Source organism: Rhinoderma darwinii, chromosome 1, assembly GCF_050947455.1.
Source record: "Rhinoderma darwinii isolate aRhiDar2 chromosome 1, aRhiDar2.hap1, whole genome shotgun sequence".
NCBI classification, from domain to species: domain Eukaryota; kingdom Metazoa; phylum Chordata; class Amphibia; order Anura; family Rhinodermatidae; genus Rhinoderma; species Rhinoderma darwinii.
In genome coordinates this window covers 369,501,753-369,522,397 of record NC_134687.1, presented here as the reverse complement: position 1 = coordinate 369,522,397, position 20,645 = coordinate 369,501,753, and the positions used below count along the sequence as shown (strand labels likewise).

General features: G+C 39.1%; 1 protein-coding gene across 1 annotated transcript in view; it reads left to right on the top strand.

The window, feature by feature from the left end:
• DMRT1 (doublesex and mab-3 related transcription factor 1) overlaps positions 1-20,645 on the top strand; it is a 157,362-nt gene that overhangs the window by 126,536 nt on the left and 10,181 nt on the right. Inside the window, exon 6 of the mRNA XM_075827709.1 lies at positions 18,346-18,387. Coding sequence (XP_075683824.1) covers positions 18,346-18,387 — 42 coding nt within the window. The remainder of the gene's footprint in view (positions 1-18,345; positions 18,388-20,645) is intronic.

The following is a 20,645-nucleotide window of genomic DNA, read 5'->3' as shown; positions in this document are numbered from 1 at the left end:
CGATTATGGGGATACCAAATATGTGTAGGTTTTTAATGATTTACTACTTTTGCACAATAAAAACACTTTTAAAAAACAATTATTTATTTCTGCATCGCTGCATTCTAGGAGCCGTAACGGTTTTATTTTTTATCGATGTGGCCATATGTAGGCTTTTTTTGTGGAACAAGGTGTAGTTTTTATTAGTACTATTTTGGGATACACGGGAATTATTGATTAAATTTCATTTTATTTTGAGGGAATTTTGCCGTTGTCTTTTGCATTTATTTTGTACACCATTCACCCAGTGGTTTAATTCATGTGTTAACTTCATTGTTCGAGTCGTTACGATCGTGGCGATACCATATATGTGTACTTTTTTTTTTTCTACACTTTTACTAAAAAAACAACAACTTTTTATGGAAAAAAGTGGTTTTATTTTTACAATAAGATCTTATTGTAGATATAGACTTTATTGCACTGTTTTTTTTTAGTCCCACTAGGGGATTTCACAATGCGATCTTCTGATCGCAGATATAATGCGTGTAAAACTGACAGGCAATCTATTAGGCCATGCCTCTGGTAGAGCCTAATAGGCAGTTACTGATAGCAGACCTGGGGGCCTTTGTTTGGCCCCCGGCTGCCATGGTAACCCATCGGCAGTTTAATGCTGTCTAAAGGCCAATGGTAAATGAATATTTTCTATAAGGGCTTGTCCACACGTAGCGGAATTGATGCGTATTTTCCGTCCGGAATTGCGGACAGAAAATACGCACCAGAATACAGTAGCAGCAAAGTGGGTGAGATTAAGGCCTTGTTCACACAGTTTTTTGACGCGGAAACCGCGCCACAAAACTCCTCAAAAACCGCCTGAAAATGCCTCCCATTGATTTCAATGGGAGTTGGACGAGTTTTTTTTCCACGAGTAAAAAACACGCGTCGCGGTAAAAAGAAGCGTAATGACCCATCTTGAGGCGGTTTCCGCCTCCAAAACCCCATTTCAATCAGTCAGAAAGAGGAAAAAACCGTTTTGACGAGTTTTTGTCAAACCACTGTGCAAAAACCGTCTGGAGCAGTTTTTGCAGGAGGAACTGTATGAACACAGCCTTAACATATCTCATCCAAACGCTGCGTAAAATTTCCAAGCAGAAATTCACCTGCGGTGCGTATTTTTCCTTCCACTGCATGTCAATTCCTGCTGTGGATAGTGGACTGAATTGCTACGTTTTTCAGAGATGTCACCATATCCCAGCATTGTGAAAAACGCAGCAAAATACGCACCATTTTCTGCAGTGAAAACGCAGGAAATGGTGCTATATTACCGCAGCAGAATGTCTGCTACTTCCAGCGGAATTTTTGCAGAAATTTTTGGCAGCAATTCCGTTACATGTGAACAAGCCCTAAGGCTGGGTTCACACAGAGTTTTTTTGCAGGAGGAAAATCTTCCTCAAAATTCAGTTTGAAATTTTGAGGCAGATTTTCCTCTGTCTACACACCGATTTTCGTGGCGGTTTTTTGCCCGCGGTCATAAAACACCGCAAAATACTCTTTCTCTGCCTCCCATTGATGTCAATGGGAGGTCAGAGGTGTAAACGCCCGAAGATTGGGCATGTCCCTTCTTTTTCCCGCAAGCTAGGGGAAAAAAACACCTCTGCCTCCCATTGAAATCAATGGGAGGCATTTTTGGCGCGTTTTGCGGTGCGGTTTCCACGTCAAAAAACTCTGTGTGAACTCCCCCTAAGGCTTCTGGAACTCCGAATCTTCTAAGTAAACTGCCTGGTCTTTAGAAGAGAAGTACAAACCTTTGCTTGGTTGTGAGTTTTACCAATACAAGTAACAAAAACTCATGATCACTGCAACTGGAAGGACTCATTCACATCAATTCAATTTGGGAAATGTTGCCTTTTTTCCTGCTGGGATCTGTGGTCTTGTAAAAAAAGAAAGAAAGGGAATACTGAGCGGTACACTCATGTAAATGAGCACTTATTAGTAACATGTATCTAACAAATTGGCATTTAAGTGCTAATTACTTCCTGGCAGAGACGCTGGGATAAGGTTGGTAGGGCACCTACTTATTCAGTCTATGGAACAGCATTATCTTTTCAGGTATCTATTGAATATAGATGTCACAATAAAACAGATGTGGACCTCCCAGTTCAGAAGTTAATAAGGTTTAAACACATCTATAATTTAGTAAAGCGCGTTGAAGTCACTTAATCACGTTCTGGAATATATTGCACCTTTGAGAGCATTGAGCTCTTCTGGAGTTAACTGTCCAGTTTATTCATGCTTCACTTCATGACAGATGATTTATCCCAATGGAGAAACAAAATAGTTCCAGAAGTGAGGGTTATGTGGAATAAAAGGAAGGTCATGAGTGCTTCCCATCCTTTTGTTGCTCAAGTGACCCAAGAAACTTAGATAAATATCTCTTTTTTTTTTTCACCAGGAGTTATTCATTGCTGCCCATTGTTTGAAGAAGATGTGTTGTATAGATGACAGGCTTAAGGATGCTTTACTTAAACAAATTATACAAGAATAAACCTTTGTAGGTTTCTTATTAACTTGTTTTATTATACGCTATTTCACTGGTAAAATAGCCACAATAATAAAAGAAAGTCGGGTTATTAAATACTATATTACTATTGAGTAAGTACTATGGTTTGTTTTTTCATTTGACTTAATGCTTTGTTGTAAGTTGTATTATAATACATGTTCACTTCTTTGAAAGCCCAATCGACATTTTGGAACTTAAAACAATGGAATTATTTTATCTAGGTCAGAGTACATTTTTGTTTATCAGGCACCAGAATATTTGTGTTAAATCAGCTATGAATCTAAGGAGCAAAAAAAATAAAAAAAAATGGATTCCAAATCTTCTCTGCTAAATAATCTATTACTGACACTGTCCATTGGGGTTCTAGAATCCTGATGTAGAAGTAACTCTGAAAACCACAACAATTCATAAGCACCATTACAAAATAAGTGAATATAACAATAGTACATTATATATATATATATATATATATATATATATATATATATATATATATATATATATATATATATATATATTAAAAGGCCCCCCTGATGATTATTTATGACTATATATGGTTGTTTACCAAAGAAATTCATTTTGTACTGATCAAGGTCATAATTGCAGGAGAAAGTCACATCCACTGCATTCTAAATCTTATCTACGTATATTAGTAATTAGAAGTTTATCCAAAAATAAACAAACAACCCGCATAATAAGGGCGAGTCCAAATTCTATTGAAATTTGCTACGGATTTTGCCATGTGTGATGTGAATTTTGTTGCGGATTTAGAAATTTGAATAATCCTGTATTATCCAGAGTCGAGAGCCGATATTCATTACTTTTAATGGTTTGCTGCAGTCCTACATTTTCTCTTCAAGCAAGCACTCATTTGTTCCACCCAACTCAAGCAGATGGCATGATTCTTGTTCCTGTCACGGTACCATTAAAATAAAAAAGATATTGCAGTCAGACTTGGCGGAAGCTACTCAGTAGGCAACCTCTAAGGTCCGCAGGGCAAACCCTAAAACAACCCTAACTTTAGAGTAACCCTACCTACAACTGGAGTGCGGCCATTATAAGAGCAATCCCACTGTCAGTAACCTCCTAATAACCCTGAGCGATCCCTGTTAGAAGCTACGGAATATCAGAATGATCACTGGACAGCCGCTGACTGGCAGAAAGAGTAGAACGGTACCTGAAAAGTAAAAGGTAAACCAGAAAGCACGTAATAAATCCAGCAGGGCAATAACAGTAAAAGGGTAAATAGAAAGTCAATAATCAATTCTGCAGGATAATATCCACTCCACACTAAACCAAGAAGAACCCGGGTTTAAACAAACTAAACTAAACTGACAAGCAGAGACAATTCCATTACTGAAGTACATCGATAAACTTAATGATATGTAATTTCTGGGTCCGAACACACAGAACAACACAGAGAAACCCAGACTTAGCCAAGACAGCAGATAGGAAAACAATAAGGATAGTCAGAGTGAAATCAAACAGAGAAGTCCAAACACTGAAATGTTTAGCCGAGTTGATCCAGGTAGAATAAACAATTACAGGTACATGAGGCCAGGAGGAGGCACTGTAGATAGGGTACCTTCAAATATAAGTGGACGCCGGACCTAACTGCTGATTGATCTGGCGTTTCAGTAATCTAACAGGTTTGCCAGAGTGATCAGCTGATTGGATGCCCAGCCTGGAAACAGATGAGACTGACACTTCCATCAAGTGTGCACTGCCATCAACTGCATCAGGCCATCATGGTGATAGCCCAATCCTTATGACAAGGTATTGAAAAGTCAGTTCTTGGTCACTAATATTGGTAATTACTGTACTCTGGGCTACATCTTGCCGAATGTGGGATCGGTTGCTTCCTTATTTAGGTGGTTGATAAGAAACCAGTGATGATGTCACAGATTAGTGGTAATCTCATAGCCATGGGATTGCGGTGACCTATATAGGACAGTACAAACAGAGGTGCAAATTGAAGCTCCTGGGCCACAATGCAAAATCTGTAACATGACCTCCCCAAGTATCGTGTACTTTATAGTAATCGTGTCTTCCTTTGTGGCAGAGGGGTCTTTTGGTCCCCACAGGAACCACAAACTGGGTGCGACATATACCTCTGCAGCCGCTATAGCTATGTCCATGAATGCAAGTAATTTTCACATCATTTCTTATCTGCTGCCATAAACGACCATCCATGTTATGGATTATCCTGCATTCATTTGCAGAATGTATGTCGTTCAGAAACTACAAAAAGTAATACTTTCATTCAGTTATATGTTCTTTCTCTTATTTTTTTGCAGACAAGTACTTTTCACCCATTTGCATATGTAGCATGTAATTTAGGGGAGGTAGAAAAGTTGCACATTTTGTACCATTTTTTATCTAAATAAAGGTTGCACAATGAAAAAAAAAATTGGTTCCAAATAGTTGAGTAGACAGAGAAATAAAAAGTAATGCACCTTTAAAATACACAATTCCAAAATGGGTATATTTTGTTCTGATTACAAAGGTTTAAGGGCTCTCCAGTCATGGCAAGCAACTAGATGCTATTGCTGGCCTGCATTACTACCCCATCGCTTATACTGGGTGATGCAACTTAAATTATTATTTCTGATACGTGTTAGAACAGGGGTCTCAAACATGGAGGAGGAGCGCCACACACACACACACCCAGTAGAAATTGCCACCCCCCCCCTGTAGATAGCACCCACACTGCCCCCTATATAGTGCCACCACCCATATATGGACAGTGATGTCAGGGGCTCCTCCAAAAGGGGAATCCTCGGCCAGAGCGTCGGCAACGCTCTGGCTGGGAATTCCACTCCTAGAGGGAGCCCCATTGGAGATATCTACAGGTCGGGGGTGTAGCTCTGTGGACAGGGTTGGGTGTGTGTGGTACTTTCTATAGGGGGTGTATGTGTGTCACTATAGGGGGTGTATGTGGCACTATAGAGGGTGTATGTGTGGCACTATCGCGGGTGTATCTGTGGCACTATCTATAGGGTGTGTGGCACTATCTACAAGAGGGTGTGTGTGGCACTGTCTACAGAGAGCACTGTGACACTAGCTACAGAGGGCACTGGAACTTTTTAAAGCGGGCACTGTGGCACTATATACAGAGGGCACTGTGGCATCATCTACAGAGGGCACTGTGGCCCCATCTACAGTGGGCACTGTGACATTATAGAGGGCACTGGAATTATCTACTGGGGGTGGAACTATCTACAAAGCGCACTGGCATTATCTACGGCGGGTGTGGCACTAACTACAGAGGGCACTATGGCAGTATCTACAAAGGGCACTGTGGCATTATCTATAGAGGGCACTGGAATTATCTACTGGGGGGTGGTACTATCTACAGCGCACTGTGGCATTATCTACCGGGGTGTGGCACTATCTACTGAGGGCTCTATTGCCGTATCTACAAAGGGCACTGTGGCAGTATCTACAGAGGGCAATGTGGCAGTATCTACAGAGGGCACTGTGACATTGTCTACAGAGGGCACTGGCAGGCACATTCTTGTGTCTTCTAAATGCTGCTATTTAGCAACACTTATACTGGAAAATTGGATTGTTACAATAAGCACGTGGAGTAAACTCACAAATTTCCTGTAACTTTAAACCTAGCAGTATTATTATAGTAATGTAGTATTGTTATAGTGATGTAGTATTATTATTATTATTATAGTAATGTAGTATTATTGCATTTAGGAAATGTACGGCACTCGGATGAAAGGTGGTGCTCAAGTAGGGTTCCACTCCTTAGTAATGTAATGCAAAACTTGGCACTCGGGTTTACGGTGAAGTAAATATACAGGGTGGGCAATTTATATGGATACACCTAAATAAAATGGGAATGGTTGGTGATATTAACTTCCTGTTTGTGGCACATTAGTATATGGGAGGGGGGAAACTTTTCAAGCTGGGTGTTGACCATGGCGGCCATTTTGAAGTCGGCCATTTTGTATCCAACTTTAGTTTTTTCAATGGGAAGAAGGTCATGTGACACATCAAACTTATCGAGAATTTCACAAGAAAAACAATGGTGTGCTTGGTTTTAACGTTACTTTATTCTTTCATGAGTTATTTACAAGCTTCTCTTTGTTTACAGCCATTGACATGTCGCAGAGGTTAACACGTGAGGAGCGGATAGAAATTGTGTTGATGTCTGGTGAACGCAGTACCCAGTTCATTGCAGCAGATTTCAATGCAAGACACCCTATGAGACCACCCATCTCCCATGCTACAGTTTGCAAACTGCTTGCCAAGTTTCGTGAAACTGGTTCAGTGTTGGATTTGTCCAAATGTGGACGTATGAAAACTGTCACTAATGAAGAAACATCAATGGCTATCCTAGCTTCATTCAGCAAGAGCCCACAGCGTAGCACTCGCCGCATGTCACTGGAGAGTGGCATCAGTCGAACATCCCTTTGGCGGATATTAGCTACTCACAAATGGCACCCTTACAAACTCCAGCTGCTGCAGAATCTCAACGAGGATGACCCAGATCGGCGCACTGAATTTGCAGAATGGGCAAAACAAAAATTGGAACAGGACCCTCAGTTTACACGGAACATTTTGTTCAGTGATGAGGCAAACTTTTATGTGAATGGTGAAGTTAACAAACAAAACCACCGCTATTGGTCTGACACTAACCCACATTAGATAGATCCCTCCAAGACTGTTGGAACACAAAAATTGATGGTATGGTGTGGTATATGGGGTACAAAGATAGTGGGGCCATTCTTCATCAATGGAAACCTCAAGGCCACGGGATATCTGAAATTGCTACATGATGATGTGTTTCCCTCTTTATGCACTGAAGCTGGCACGTTCCCTGAGTTTTTCCAGCAAGATGGTGCACCACCACATTATGGGTGTCAGGTCCGAGCATTCCTAGATGAACAGTTTCCTGGAAAGTGGATTGGACGTCGTGGGCCAGTTGAATTGGCCCCTAGGTCTCCCAATCTGACCCCCTTAGACTTTTATCTTTGGGGTCATCTGAAGGCAATTGTCTATGCTGTGAAGATACGAGATGTGCAGCAACTGAAACTACGGATACTGGAAGCCTGTGCTAGCATTTCTTCTGCGGTGTTGCTATCAGTGTGTGAACAGTGGGAGAAGAGGGTTGCATTGACAATCCAACACAATGGGCAGCACTTTGAACACATTTTATAAGTGGTCAGAAACTTGTAAATAACTCATGAAAGAATAAAGTAATGTTAAAACCAAGCACACCATTGTTTTTCTTGTGAAATTCTCGATAAGTTTGATGTGTCACATGACCCTCTTCCCATTGAAAAAACTAAAGTTGGATACAAAATGGCCGACTTCAAAATGGCCGCCATGGTCAACACCCAGCTTGAAAAGTTTCCCCCCTCCCATATACTAATGTGCCACAAACAGGAAGTTAATATCACCAACCATTCCCATTTTATTTAGGTGTATCCATATAAATGGCCCACCCTGTAGTAATGTAGTATTATAGTAATGTAGTATTGTTATAGTAATGTAGTAGTGTTATAGTAATGTAGTATTATAGTAATGTAGTAGTGTTATAGTAATCTAGTATTATTATAGTAATGTAGTATTATTATAGTAATGTAGTATTGTTATAGTAATGTAGTATTATTATAGTAATGTAGTATTATAGTAATGTAGTATTGTTATAGTAATGTAGTATTATTATAGTAATGTAGTATTGTTATAGTAATGTAGTATTATTATAGTAATGTAGTATTATTATAGTAATGTGTTATTATAGTAGTGTAATATTATTATAGTAATGTAGTATTATAGTAATGTAGTATTATTATAGTAATGTAGTGTTATAGTAGTGTAATATTATTATAGTAATGTAGTATTATAGTAATGTAGTGTTATAGTAATGTAGTATTATAGTAATGTAGTATTATAGTAATGTAGTATTGTTATAGTAATGTAGTATTATAGTAATGTAGTATTATAGTAATGTAGTATTATAGTAATGTAGTATTGTTATAGTAATGTGGTATTATTATAGTAATGTAGTATTATAGTAATGTAGTATTATTATAGTAATGTAGTGTTATAGTAGTGTAATATTATTATAGTAATGTAGTATTATAGTAATGTAGTATTATTATAGTAATGTAGTGTTATAGTAGTGTAATATTATTATAGTAATGTAGTATTATAGTAATGTAGTGTTATAGTAATGTAGTATTATAGTAATGTAGTATAATAGTAATGTAGTATTGTTATAGTAATGTAGTATTATAGTAATGTAGTATTATAGTAATGTAGTATTGTTATAGTAATGTGGTATTATTATAGTAATGTAGTATTATAGTAATGTAGTATTATTATAGTAATGTAGTATTATAGTAATGTAGTATTATTATAGTAATGTAGTATTATTATAGTAATGTAGTATTATAGTAATGTAGTATTATAGTAATGTAGTATTGTTATAGTAATGTAGTATTGTTATAGTAATGTAGTATTTTTATAGTAATGTAGTATTGTTATAGTAGTGTAATATTATTATAGTAATGTAGTATTATAGTAATGTAGTATTATTATAGTAATGTAGTGTTATAGTAGTGTAATATTATTATAGTAATGTAGTATTATAGTAATGTAGTATTATTATAGTAATGTAGTGTTATAGTAATGTAGTATTATTATAGTAATGTAGTGTTATAGTAATGTAGTATTGTTACAGTAATGTAGTGTTATAGTAATGTAGTATTATTATAGTAATGCAGTATTATAGTAATGTAGTATTATAGTAATGTAGTATTATTATAGTAATGTAGTATTATAGTAATGTAGTATTATTATAGTAATGTAGTGTTATAGTAATGTAGTATTATTATAGTAATGTAGTATTATAGTAATGTAGTATTGTTATAGTAATGTGGTATTATTATAGTAATGTAGTATTATAGTAATGTAGTATTATTATAGTAATGTAGTGTTATAGTAATGTAGTATTATTATAGTAATGTAGTATTATTATAGTAATGTAGTATTATAGTAATGTAGTATTGTTATAGTAATGTAGTATTATTATAGTAATGTAGTATTATAGTAATGTAGTATTGTTATAGTAATGTGGTATTATTATAGTAATGTAGTATTATAGTAATGTAGTATTATTATAGTAATGTAGTGTTATAGTAATGTAGTATTATTATAGTAATGTAGTATTATTATAGTAATGTAGTATTATAGTAATGTAGTATTATAGTAATGTAGTATTGTTATAGTAATGTAGTATTGTTATAGTAATGTAGTATTTTTATAGTAATGTAGTATTGTTATAGTAGTGTAATATTATTATAGTAATGTAGTATTATAGTAATGTAGTATTATTATAGTAATGTAGTGTTATAGTAGTGTAATATTATTATAGTAATGTAGTATTATAGTAATGTAGTATTATTATAGTAATGTAGTGTTATAGTAATGTAGTATTATTATAGTAATGTAGTGTTATAGTAATGTAGTATTGTTACAGTAATGTAGTGTTATAGTAATGTAGTATTATTATAGTAATGCAGTATTATAGTAATGTAGTATTATAGTAATGTAGTATTATTATAGTAATGTAGTATTATAGTAATGTAGTATTATTATAGTAATGTAGTGTTATAGTAATGTAGTATTATTATAGTAATGTAGTGTTATAGTAATGTAGTATTATAGTAATGTAGTATTATTATAGCAGTTCAAATAACTAATTGATTAACAATAATTTTGTATTTTATCAAATTTGAAAGTAATTTTTTCTATGTGCGGCCCATTTACCCGGCCGAGTTTGAGACCCCTGTGTTAGAATGTGCAGGTCAGCTACTGTTTTGAAACTTAGCCACAAGTGCCCATGCATGCTTTGTTTGTTATTAGGTGATTAGTAGGTAAAAAACGATATTGGTTAATAATACAAATTGTATGCATTTAGTACATGTGTGACATCCATCCTGTTATGTAAGGTTTATTTGTCATATATACATGTATTAGCATGAATTGGAAAAGCATGATCAAATGCAAAAATAGTTAATTATTTGTAAGATGTTTTCCATACTTCATTATACCAGATCTCAAATCAGAATTCAGTTTCAGCATTTAGTATTGTTTAATCCCAAAATGTAGAGACTTGTGTCCACTGTGCAATGCACATATACAGCCCTATCTGAGCAGACATGTATGCAGTCAAATGACCTAATTGTTTTAGTAATTGTTCTAATTACACAGTACTTAAATAGTTACTATCTGAAATTTGGGTTATTTCATTATGGTTTAGCGTATTTTTATTTGAGTGCTAAAAAAAAAATGTGTCCCTGTAGATTGATGACTATGACTGAAGATTAGGCCTTAACAAAGACCCCATGAGGCTTTATTATATTGATACAACTTCTAGCTTACTTTGTAGTTGCTGTTGTGGTAGTGTTGTCTGCGTGTGATATATCATAAATTGATGACTTGATTAACAGGCATTTTATCAGGATACAAGGCGTGTGGTTATTGTGTAAGTGCCGTCCTTTGCTTCACGCTGACAGCATGAGCAGGCTTAGGTAAACTGTAAAAATGACTGTAATCAAACATAATAAGTGTTGTCACTGAACATGTCAGAGCACGGTACGACTGCTGTGATTTACACCCGCACTGGCCTACCAATGCGTTTAACTTAATTACACCATAGATTTCTCCATTGATGAACACAGGTTGAATTAACACATGAGCGCTAATGTACCTTCCCACCATTATTGTTGTACAAGGAGCAGTGGCAGATGCCGGCAGTTAGTTACACAAACATTAGTATTAACGATTGGCCATTTGGAATTGGTGACAAACTGCAGCCTGGCGAAAGCTTGAGCCTGAAACCAATCAGCAAGTTAATGAGGGGAGAAATTGCCACTGCAGCCTCCCTTAATTACATTCAAGCTTGGCAGGAACTGGGACGTACAGGGCTGTGGGTAGGATGGGAAACCAGAGGTCGCAGGACCTGCCTTCCTATCTTCATTTTAGTATCAATAGTAACTTGTAAGTGATTTTAGAATCGGCCATTCTTGGCTTGGTTGGGATATTTTTGTTCATTTTATTTTTTCTATTTCCAAAGACAGCTTCAAGGTTTCTACTTCGTTTTATACTTTGTCAAACAGCTAATAATCTATTCATATTACCTCAATTTATATTATAATATTGAAATTGTTTTTGTTAACTGCAGTATGATGCAGAAGTATATGTGAATGTCATTTTAGACATAAATAGTAACAATTTTAAGACACCCATATGCCAATTACACACGACGAATGCGCCGCTCGGGCCGTTTTTAACGGCATCCAAGTGGCACCGATAGTCTGCACGGACCCATTCACTTTAGCTGGTGAATCGGGTCCGTGTAAACTGACCCGATTCTCCGATTCGTGAAAAGATAGGACATGTCCTATCTTTCCATGGATCACTGACGATACTCGGCCGGCGCACACTGTCATGTGCATGAAGCATTACACATGTCAACAGCAAGCCAAGAGTTTCTAGGGCGACAGTTGTCAACATTTTTATCACCACAAATCCCATCATTAACTTGTAAGAGTAAGGGCTGCGGAAACCTTCAGTGCCACTTGAGTAGGGAATAAGTGAACGAGTATGTTAGGGGGTTTGTCAGGCTGCAAATGCATTAGATCAGTGGTAGTGAACCTTATAGGGGTATCAAATGCAGCCCTTGACTTTATCAGAGCACATCACATTTATCAAAACCTTGGACAGGGCTTAGGCCTAAACACTTATACACAAACAGTCATTTGAAAAAAGTAAGAACGTTTCATGTAAAGTTTTTTTTATTTTTTTTAACATATGTGGTTATAGCAATATTTGAAAACAGTATATACAGATAAGGCTGGAGATGTTTTATAGTGAGCGATAACTCGCTGTGCATTAGGCTAGAGCTATGTATCTCACTACAAATAAAATCACTGTGATTGTAACGGCCGCGGACCGTCGTTCTGACTCACCCCTTGACGGCCCTGGCCAACGATCTGTGGGTGTTGGCACGCATCTAATCCCCAGGAGACGCCAGCACTCACTTCCGCTCCGCTCTGCAGTGTCCCGTAGGGTGCGCACGCTCGTGTCCGGCCGTAAAGGGTCAGCGCGCGCACATGAAAATTTGGTTTTATTTTGTCCTAATCACCCTGGACTATAAAAGGGCCCCTGCCCTTTCACTCCTTGCCTGAGCGTTTTTTGTATTCCTCTGTTAGTCTTGCAAATAGTCCCTTAGTTGTATCCTGCTCCCTGTATTCCCATGCCCTGCTACCTGTATCCCGTGCTGTATTTGTTCCTGTGTCATCTCTAGTGTTGGAGTCGTGTTGTGTGTCTACTACGCCTGCTGACTTACACCACGTCTGGTGTAATCTGACACGTTTTGCATCACCTGCCGCCAAGGTCTCATCTGTGCCTAAGCCGTTGCTTTCTGGACTATTACAGATACCCTTGTGCTCCGTCTTTATATTGACTTGGTACACTGTTGTTTGGCCAGCTACTACCCCGCTGCGGTGGTGCGGCCTAGTGTGTCCACATACCCACAGATCGTGACAGTATGCTAAGGCCATGGACTCCGCTGCTCAAACCAAGACCATGACGACATCACAAGTCATGCGGGCGGATATGCTAGACCTTCGGTCACGACAGGACCAACTCCCCCAAGCGGTGAACGTAATTGCACATCGACTGGATACACAAGCTGCAGCCACAGCACTTACTCCTATTGCTCCTGCTGTTCCTCCTATTACACCTCCTGGCAGTACTAATTCTCTCTGCCACTACCTCCTTGCTATGACGGAGACGCGATGACCTGCAGGGGATTTGTAAACCAATGTCAGATCCACTTTAGTCGACATGCCTGAGCATTTCATTCCGATGGCGCAAGGATCGCATTCATAGTCTCTGTTCTTACTGGCATGGGCGAACCCCATCTGTGAACGTCAGGGACCAGAGATCCGTGACTTACAGTGTTTTCTACAGACTTGCCGCACTGTATTTAAGTAACCTGGGCGAGTCTCTTCAGCAGCTGCATCCCTGCTGACCCTTCGCCAAGGAGACACCTCTGTGGGCGAGTACGCCATTAAATTCTGTACCATAGCGGCAGAGCTGTTTTGGAACAAGGAAGCCTTCGTGGCTACCTTCTGGCAGGGGTTATCCTCTGATATCAAAGACGAGCTTGCACCTCGGGATCTGTCTTCTACCTTAGATGATCTCATTCTTCTAGCCACCCGGATTGACAAGAGGATCCAGGAACGGTCTCAAGAGGTTCACTGGGCCAGAAGACTTCCTAGGCTGGCTCCTACATTCCAGCAACCCCTGCTGCCCTCATCAGCGGTTCCACCTAAGGAGCCTATACAAACAGACCATCTCAAGCTGTCTGCCCAAGAGAGACAACGCAGAGGCACTTCGGAACTCTGTCTCTATTGCGGCCTCAGAGACCAATTTGTGCATCTGTGTCCCCAAAAGCCAAAAAGACCCCAGCGCCTAGGAATAGTTGGTTACAGACAACTCTAGGTGGAAAAGGACTAAGTGATAAATTGTTCATTCCCGTGACCATAGTGTCCAGTGAGAAGACGCACCAGGTCTGTGCCTACCTGGACTCCGGGTCCGCGGCAAATTACATTTAACAGGACCTAGTGGATCAGCTCCAGTTGCCGACGGTTCCCTTGGAGACACCCCTGGCTGTTGCCTCAGTGAATGGACTTCCTCTGCCCGACCCCATCGTGTCTGAGACCAAGCCACTGAAGCTCCAAGTGGGAGCCCTTCATACCGAGCAGATTACTTTCCTCATCTTGCCCAAAGCCGTCAATCCGGTGTTGCTGGGTCTGCCTTGGCTCCGTTTCATGCCCCAGTTCTGGACTGGAATTCCGGAGTAGTTCTCCAATGGGGCTCCAAATGTCTCCACCGCTGCCTGTTTCAGATCCAGCCTGTCCTGCCTCCTTTGTCTCAGCCATTGACAGGATTACCCATTCATTTTGCACATTTTGCGGACATCTTTTGCAAGAAGGAGGCTGAGATGCTGGTGGACCGATTTTCGAACATTTTATCCCGCTGACCGGCCTACCTTCTGCTTCTCGACTGGCAAATCTCTTTATTCAGCACATCTTCCGCTTGCTTGGCTTGCCCCTTCACATCGTGTCTGATGGGGGGGTTCAGTTCACCTCGAAATTCTGGAGAGCCCTCTGTAAACTTCTGGATGTGAGATTGGACTTTACTTCAGCCTACCACCCCCAGTCCAATGGTCAAGTCGAGAGGATTAACCAGATTATGGAGAATTATCTCCGCCACTTCATCTCCATGCAACATGATGACTGGTTACAGCTTCTCCCATGGGCCGAGTTCTGAGTTCTCATACAACAATCACACAAGTGAGTCCACCACTTCCACACCATTCTACATTGTGTACGTTCAACATCCAAGAATCCATCTTCCTGTTTCGGCTACATCTCAGGTACCCGCAGCTGACTGCATTTGGGGACTTTCTACAAATCTGGCAACAGATCTTGTCCTCTATTCTGCTGGCAGTCGATCGCATGAAGTGAAAGGCGGATACAAGAAAAAGAGTGCCGCCTCAGTATCTTCCGGGTACCAAAGTCTGGCAAATTTGCCCCCAGGTTCCTCTGACTTTTTTAGATCCTGCAACAAATTAACCCAGTCTCCTATAAGCTTTGACTGCCTCCTACCCTTAAAATCCCCCCGTCTAAATGTGCCCTTACAGGTACCCTTGTGCTTGGACTTTATATTGACTTGGTGCACTGTTGTTTGGCCAGCTGCTACCCCGCTGCGGCGGTGCAGCCTAGTGGGTCCACATACCCACAGATCGTGACAATGATAAATCGCTGTCCATAGGAATGCATTGAAAATCTCTTCAAAATCGTGTAGCTCTGAAATCCAAGCATTAAAAATTTATTGCTAGCAAATCTCTTGATTGGAGTGATTTTGAAGAGACTTTCAAGCTCCTTAATGCATAGCTTTGGACAGCGATTTATTACTTTGTACAAAACAAAATTCTATGTCTAGCCCCAGCTTAAGGCTACATTCAGACGAGTGTGTGCAACCTCAGAGGTGAAAAACTGACGTTTTTCACCTCCGAGGTGCACCCAGTGCGAGACGCGTTATCACGGATCCCTCATAGACTAGAGTCTATGGAGGGAAGCGTGAAAATGCAAGAAAATCGGAAATGTCCTATTGAATTACATGTGTCCGTGTGACGGCCGTTGTTTTAACGGCCGTCACACGGACGAGTAAGGGTATGTTCACACGCAGAGTCAAAAACGTCTCAAAATACGGAGCTGTTTTCAAGAGAAAACAGCTCCTGATTTTTAGACCTTTTTTGTGCCACTTGAGATTTTCGCTGCGTTTTTTACGGCCGTTTTTGGAATTTTCAATAGAGTCTATGGAAAACGGCTCCAAAAACGACCCAAGAAGTGTCCGGCACTTCTTTTTTGCGGCCGTTTTTTTACGCGTAAAAATCGCCACGAAAAATGCTCCGTCGGAACAGAAAGCCGTTTTCCCTTTGAAATCAATGGGCAGATGTTTGGAGGTGTTCTGCTTCCGATTTTTAATCCGTTTTTCGGGCGTTTACGGCCCGAAAAACGGACGAAAATAGGCTGTGTGAACATACCCTTACACGCTCGTCTGAATGAGCCCTAAAGGTGATCTATCTAAAATACCTGGAATTAGAATCAGATGCACGAGCTCAAGAGCAATGTGTGCAATAAATCTGTCCCTTGTAAATATGCCATTAGAGAGAATTTTGAAGGAACCTGTCTTATTTAAATCTCAAACATTCAGGGTGAATTTACACATTGTGCTAATATCACAGTTTATGCAGAGATTTTCACACAAAAAAACAGCAAAACACCACAATTTTGCCTCAATTTTATATTGTAATAGTTTGGACAGACGCGGCAATACAATATATATAAACAAAAACTTTATTTAACTGTTTGTTTACTAGTCCCCCTAGGGGACTTGAACCAGCGATTGTTCGATTGCATGCACAATATACTGCAATACTAATGTATTGTAGTATATTGTGGTTTTTTTGTTTGTTTCTTGCTTAAGGATATATCGTATGAGACCATCTGTCAGAAGACTAAAGCTCAGCCAAAAGTGGACATTGCAACATGACAATAACTTAACATAGCAGTAAACACATCAAGGAATGGGTGAAAAATAAATAAATAGAGGGTTCTTGAATGGCAAAGACAAAGCTTGGATCTAAATCCCATTGAGATGATGTGGGGGGATTAGAACTAGACTGTGCATTCAAGAAACCCCTCAAATATCGCACAGCTATAAAATCCATTGAGAAGTAGGGGAAAAAGGTCTCCCAGTCAATGACAGAGAATGGTAGACAGTTTTAAAAATCAAGTCTGAGGTTTCTGACCTTTAGTGGACTAACCTATGGGGTTGGTAGTGCAATAAGAGGTGCTTACAGTCTCTCGGATATAGCGTATAGAAAATAAGCACTAATTCAGACAAAAGTGTCAAAAGTAGAAAATGGTATTAAATATTTTTCCATGTCAATTAACAGAAAACAAAGACATCACAATTGGCAAATGTGTACAAAAAAAATGTTCTTCACCCATTTGAAGGTTAGAGTCCTGGTTAGAATTCTGCTTTAGTCTTCCCAGTTTGATCCAGGGCTTTCGCCGATAGCAGATACAACACGCGTGGAGGGTCGGCGTCTGACAAAACCTGTGCGAAGTTTCGGGGAACCGCCCCCTTTCTCAACCATCAAGGCAGTTTTAAGAAACAGCTGTTGAAGGAGCAATACCAGAACTAATTAAATATATAAGCGATAATTAATCTTTTCCGCAGAAGGAAACAAGTTTTGTTTAATACATTACTGCAAAATCATTTTCTAATTACACCACCTTTTTATCATATTGTTGGGTTTTTTGGCAAAATATATAGAGAGGGAACACAGTCTAATCATTAACTTGAGGAAGGCACTGTAAGTCAATGTCCAACCCCTTATACAGTTCTGAAATATGACAAGATGCCAAGGAGAATAGGTACCTTTTGAGAGTCTGAACATATGTCCTCTCATACATTCAACCAGAAACCTTCTTTGTACTGATGAGGAGCAACTACTTCAAAATAGTGCTGTCTACTGATGGGTATATTTCTAGTGTAGATGATAACCCAAGTCATGTTTCAAATATTTGTAAGGAGAATCAGTATCTATCGAGAGAACGCACATATGGCATCTCACACAGCAAATCAGAACCCTACTCTGTACTAATGAGGAGCAACTACTCTGAAATAGTTCTGTCTACAGATGGGTGTCTCTGGTTTAGCTGATAACCTAAGTCATGTTTTAAGGCTCTATAAGGGGTTGGATATTGACTTACACGGTAGCTACCTATAGGTGGCACTAAAGAGATTTTTCTTTCTTTGGAGGAAAGCTATATTGCAAACTTTTTCCTTGGGAGCATTTCCCGAACGACTCCCTAGCAGATGGATCTCCACAGGAAGAATCAGTACCTTCAGAGTAGCCCTTTGAGGTAAAAAATAAAATAAAAATTAAGGTTCCTATTGAATGACTGCAAGTAAGATCTTTAAAACTGTAAGAAATTCATCCACAAAAGTATATTGGGCAAATATATGACTTTCAATTATACAATGGATAAAGATTATTTGCTAATATTGGAAAATACTCCTTTGAATTTAAATTAATGGGTTGTGTTTTCTAATTAATCTGAATCAAAGAAAATAATGTACTGCCAGCACTTTGTTTTATTTTTTACACTAATGCCATAAATTGCTGACTATTACAGGAACTGCTCAAGGATCCAAGAATCTGGTTAGTCAAGAAACGGGTAAGCAATTTGTGTTTTGTGTGTTGGTAAATAAGGGGCTCTCATAAAATATAGTGAAAAAAGTTTTTACTACTTATATATAATATACTTTTTTATATATTTTTTTTAATCAAGGGCAGTCCAGTTTCGTCCATGGGGAAGAAATATGACAGTACAAGTAGGCATAAAGTTGGAAGTTTAATGCCTCATGCACACGACCGTGTGTGCCGTCCGACCATTTTTCATGGACCCGATTCACCCGCTAAAGTGAATGGGTCCGTAAAGACTATCGGGTGCCACTCGGCTGCCGTCCAAAACGGCCCGAGTGGCACAACGGTCGTGTGCATGAGGCATAAAGGAGTTATACTCTTTGGATAATCCTTTTTTGTTAAGATTCCCCTGACAATATGCTGATTGCAGAGCGTAGGACTGAGCTCATACGTTACGTAACGGAATTAGTCACAGAACATCCACAGCAAAAACAGTAGCAGCAAAGTGGATGAGATAAAACAAACCTCATCCACACGCTGCGTAAATACTGAGAGGCTCAGAAATTGACCTGTGGTGCAGAGTTTTATTCCGCAGCATGTCAATTGTATTTGCATAAACGCTGCTTATTTGTTGCAGGTTTTCTCCATTTAATTCAATGGGGAGGTAAATCCCGCAACAAATAGCAGTATTGCGTTTTCTGCAGCGATTCCGTGTCAAAAAACACAACTCATAAAAAAATCTCATACTTACCCAGAAGTCTGTGTTCCTCTCTCCAGCGCGGCCTCCAGGGATGACGCTTCATCCCATGTGATCGCTGCAGCCAATCACAGTCTGTAGTGGCAGTCACATGGGATGAAACATCATCCCAGGAGGCCGGCCTGAATGACGTCAGAGGGACAGCCTCCTGGGATGACGCCTTAGCCCATGTGACCGCCGCTGCAGCCAGTTTTCCGCAGCGAACATTCCAGGCGAAAAACTGCACCACAGTGAGACAAGGAAAATATTCAGAAATTATTTTATAGTCGCATAAATAACTGATCCGAGAACAATCTTGGTGATGAAAGATACATGTTGACAGAGCTTTCTGCTTTAGCTAATTGGGTGACTTTTCAAATAATTTAGGGAATAATTATACAACATAATAAAATAATAGAATTTTAGTATAATATTGATATAATAATTAGGAATAATATATTAATAAAGAATAACTACATAAAATCTAATAAATTACCACTTAATAAGCACTCATAAGCTATGTTTACACTAGAGGCTTTTGTAGGATGACTGCCGGCAGATTTAAGGCACGTTCAGACGTGGCGGAAATTTACCTGCTGCAAATTTGTGGCAATTACGCAACGAATCTGCAGCGGAATTTGCACAATACACAGTTTATTCAAAAGTTGCGGATTTTGCAGCGGACTTGCCGCAGATTTCAGCCTTTGCATTGCAAAGGCTGAAATCCGCTGTAAAAATTAATTGCTTCGCAACAGACTGTGCATGCTGCGGAATGTAAATACCTCACCGCAAGCAAGTTTCTACACTGTTATGTTCCACAACGTGTGCACTAAGTTACTTAAGAAGCAATAGAAACCAATGACAAAAAAGTCAGTTGCAGATTTCCGCCGTGGCCTGTCCACAGCGGAATTCTGCAGTAAATCCGGCACATCTGAACGTGCTCTAACAGTTACATTAGCCCCATTCAATTTCAGCTCAGAAATCAGCGTGAAATCCGGATCATGTGAAAGGGAGCTTAGGATATCATTTATACCTATTGTTTTCTTGTGACACATTGTACTTTATAATAGTGGAAAAATTTGGTCGATAAATTCAATATTTATTCTTGAAAAACACCAAAATTTAGAGAAAAGTTGCAAAAATGTGCATTTTTCTAAATTTAAATGTATCTGCTTGTAAAACAGATAGTAATAACACACAAAATAGTCACTAGTTACCATTTCCCATATGTCTACTTTATATTTGCATCATTTTTTGAACATCCTTTTATTTTTCTAGGACGTTACAAGGCTTAGAACTTTAGCAGCAATTACTCACATTTTCTAGAAAAATTCAAAAGGTTATTTTTACAGGGACCAGTTTAGTTCTGAAGTGGTTTTGAGGGCCTTATATAACAGAATCCCCCAATATATCACCCCATTTTAAAAACTGTACCCCTCAAAGTATTCAAAACAGCATTCAGAAAGTTTCTTAACCCTTTAGGCGTTTCACAGGAAATAAAGCAAAGTAGAGGGAAAATTTCAAATTTCTTTTTTTTTTTGCCGAAATTCATT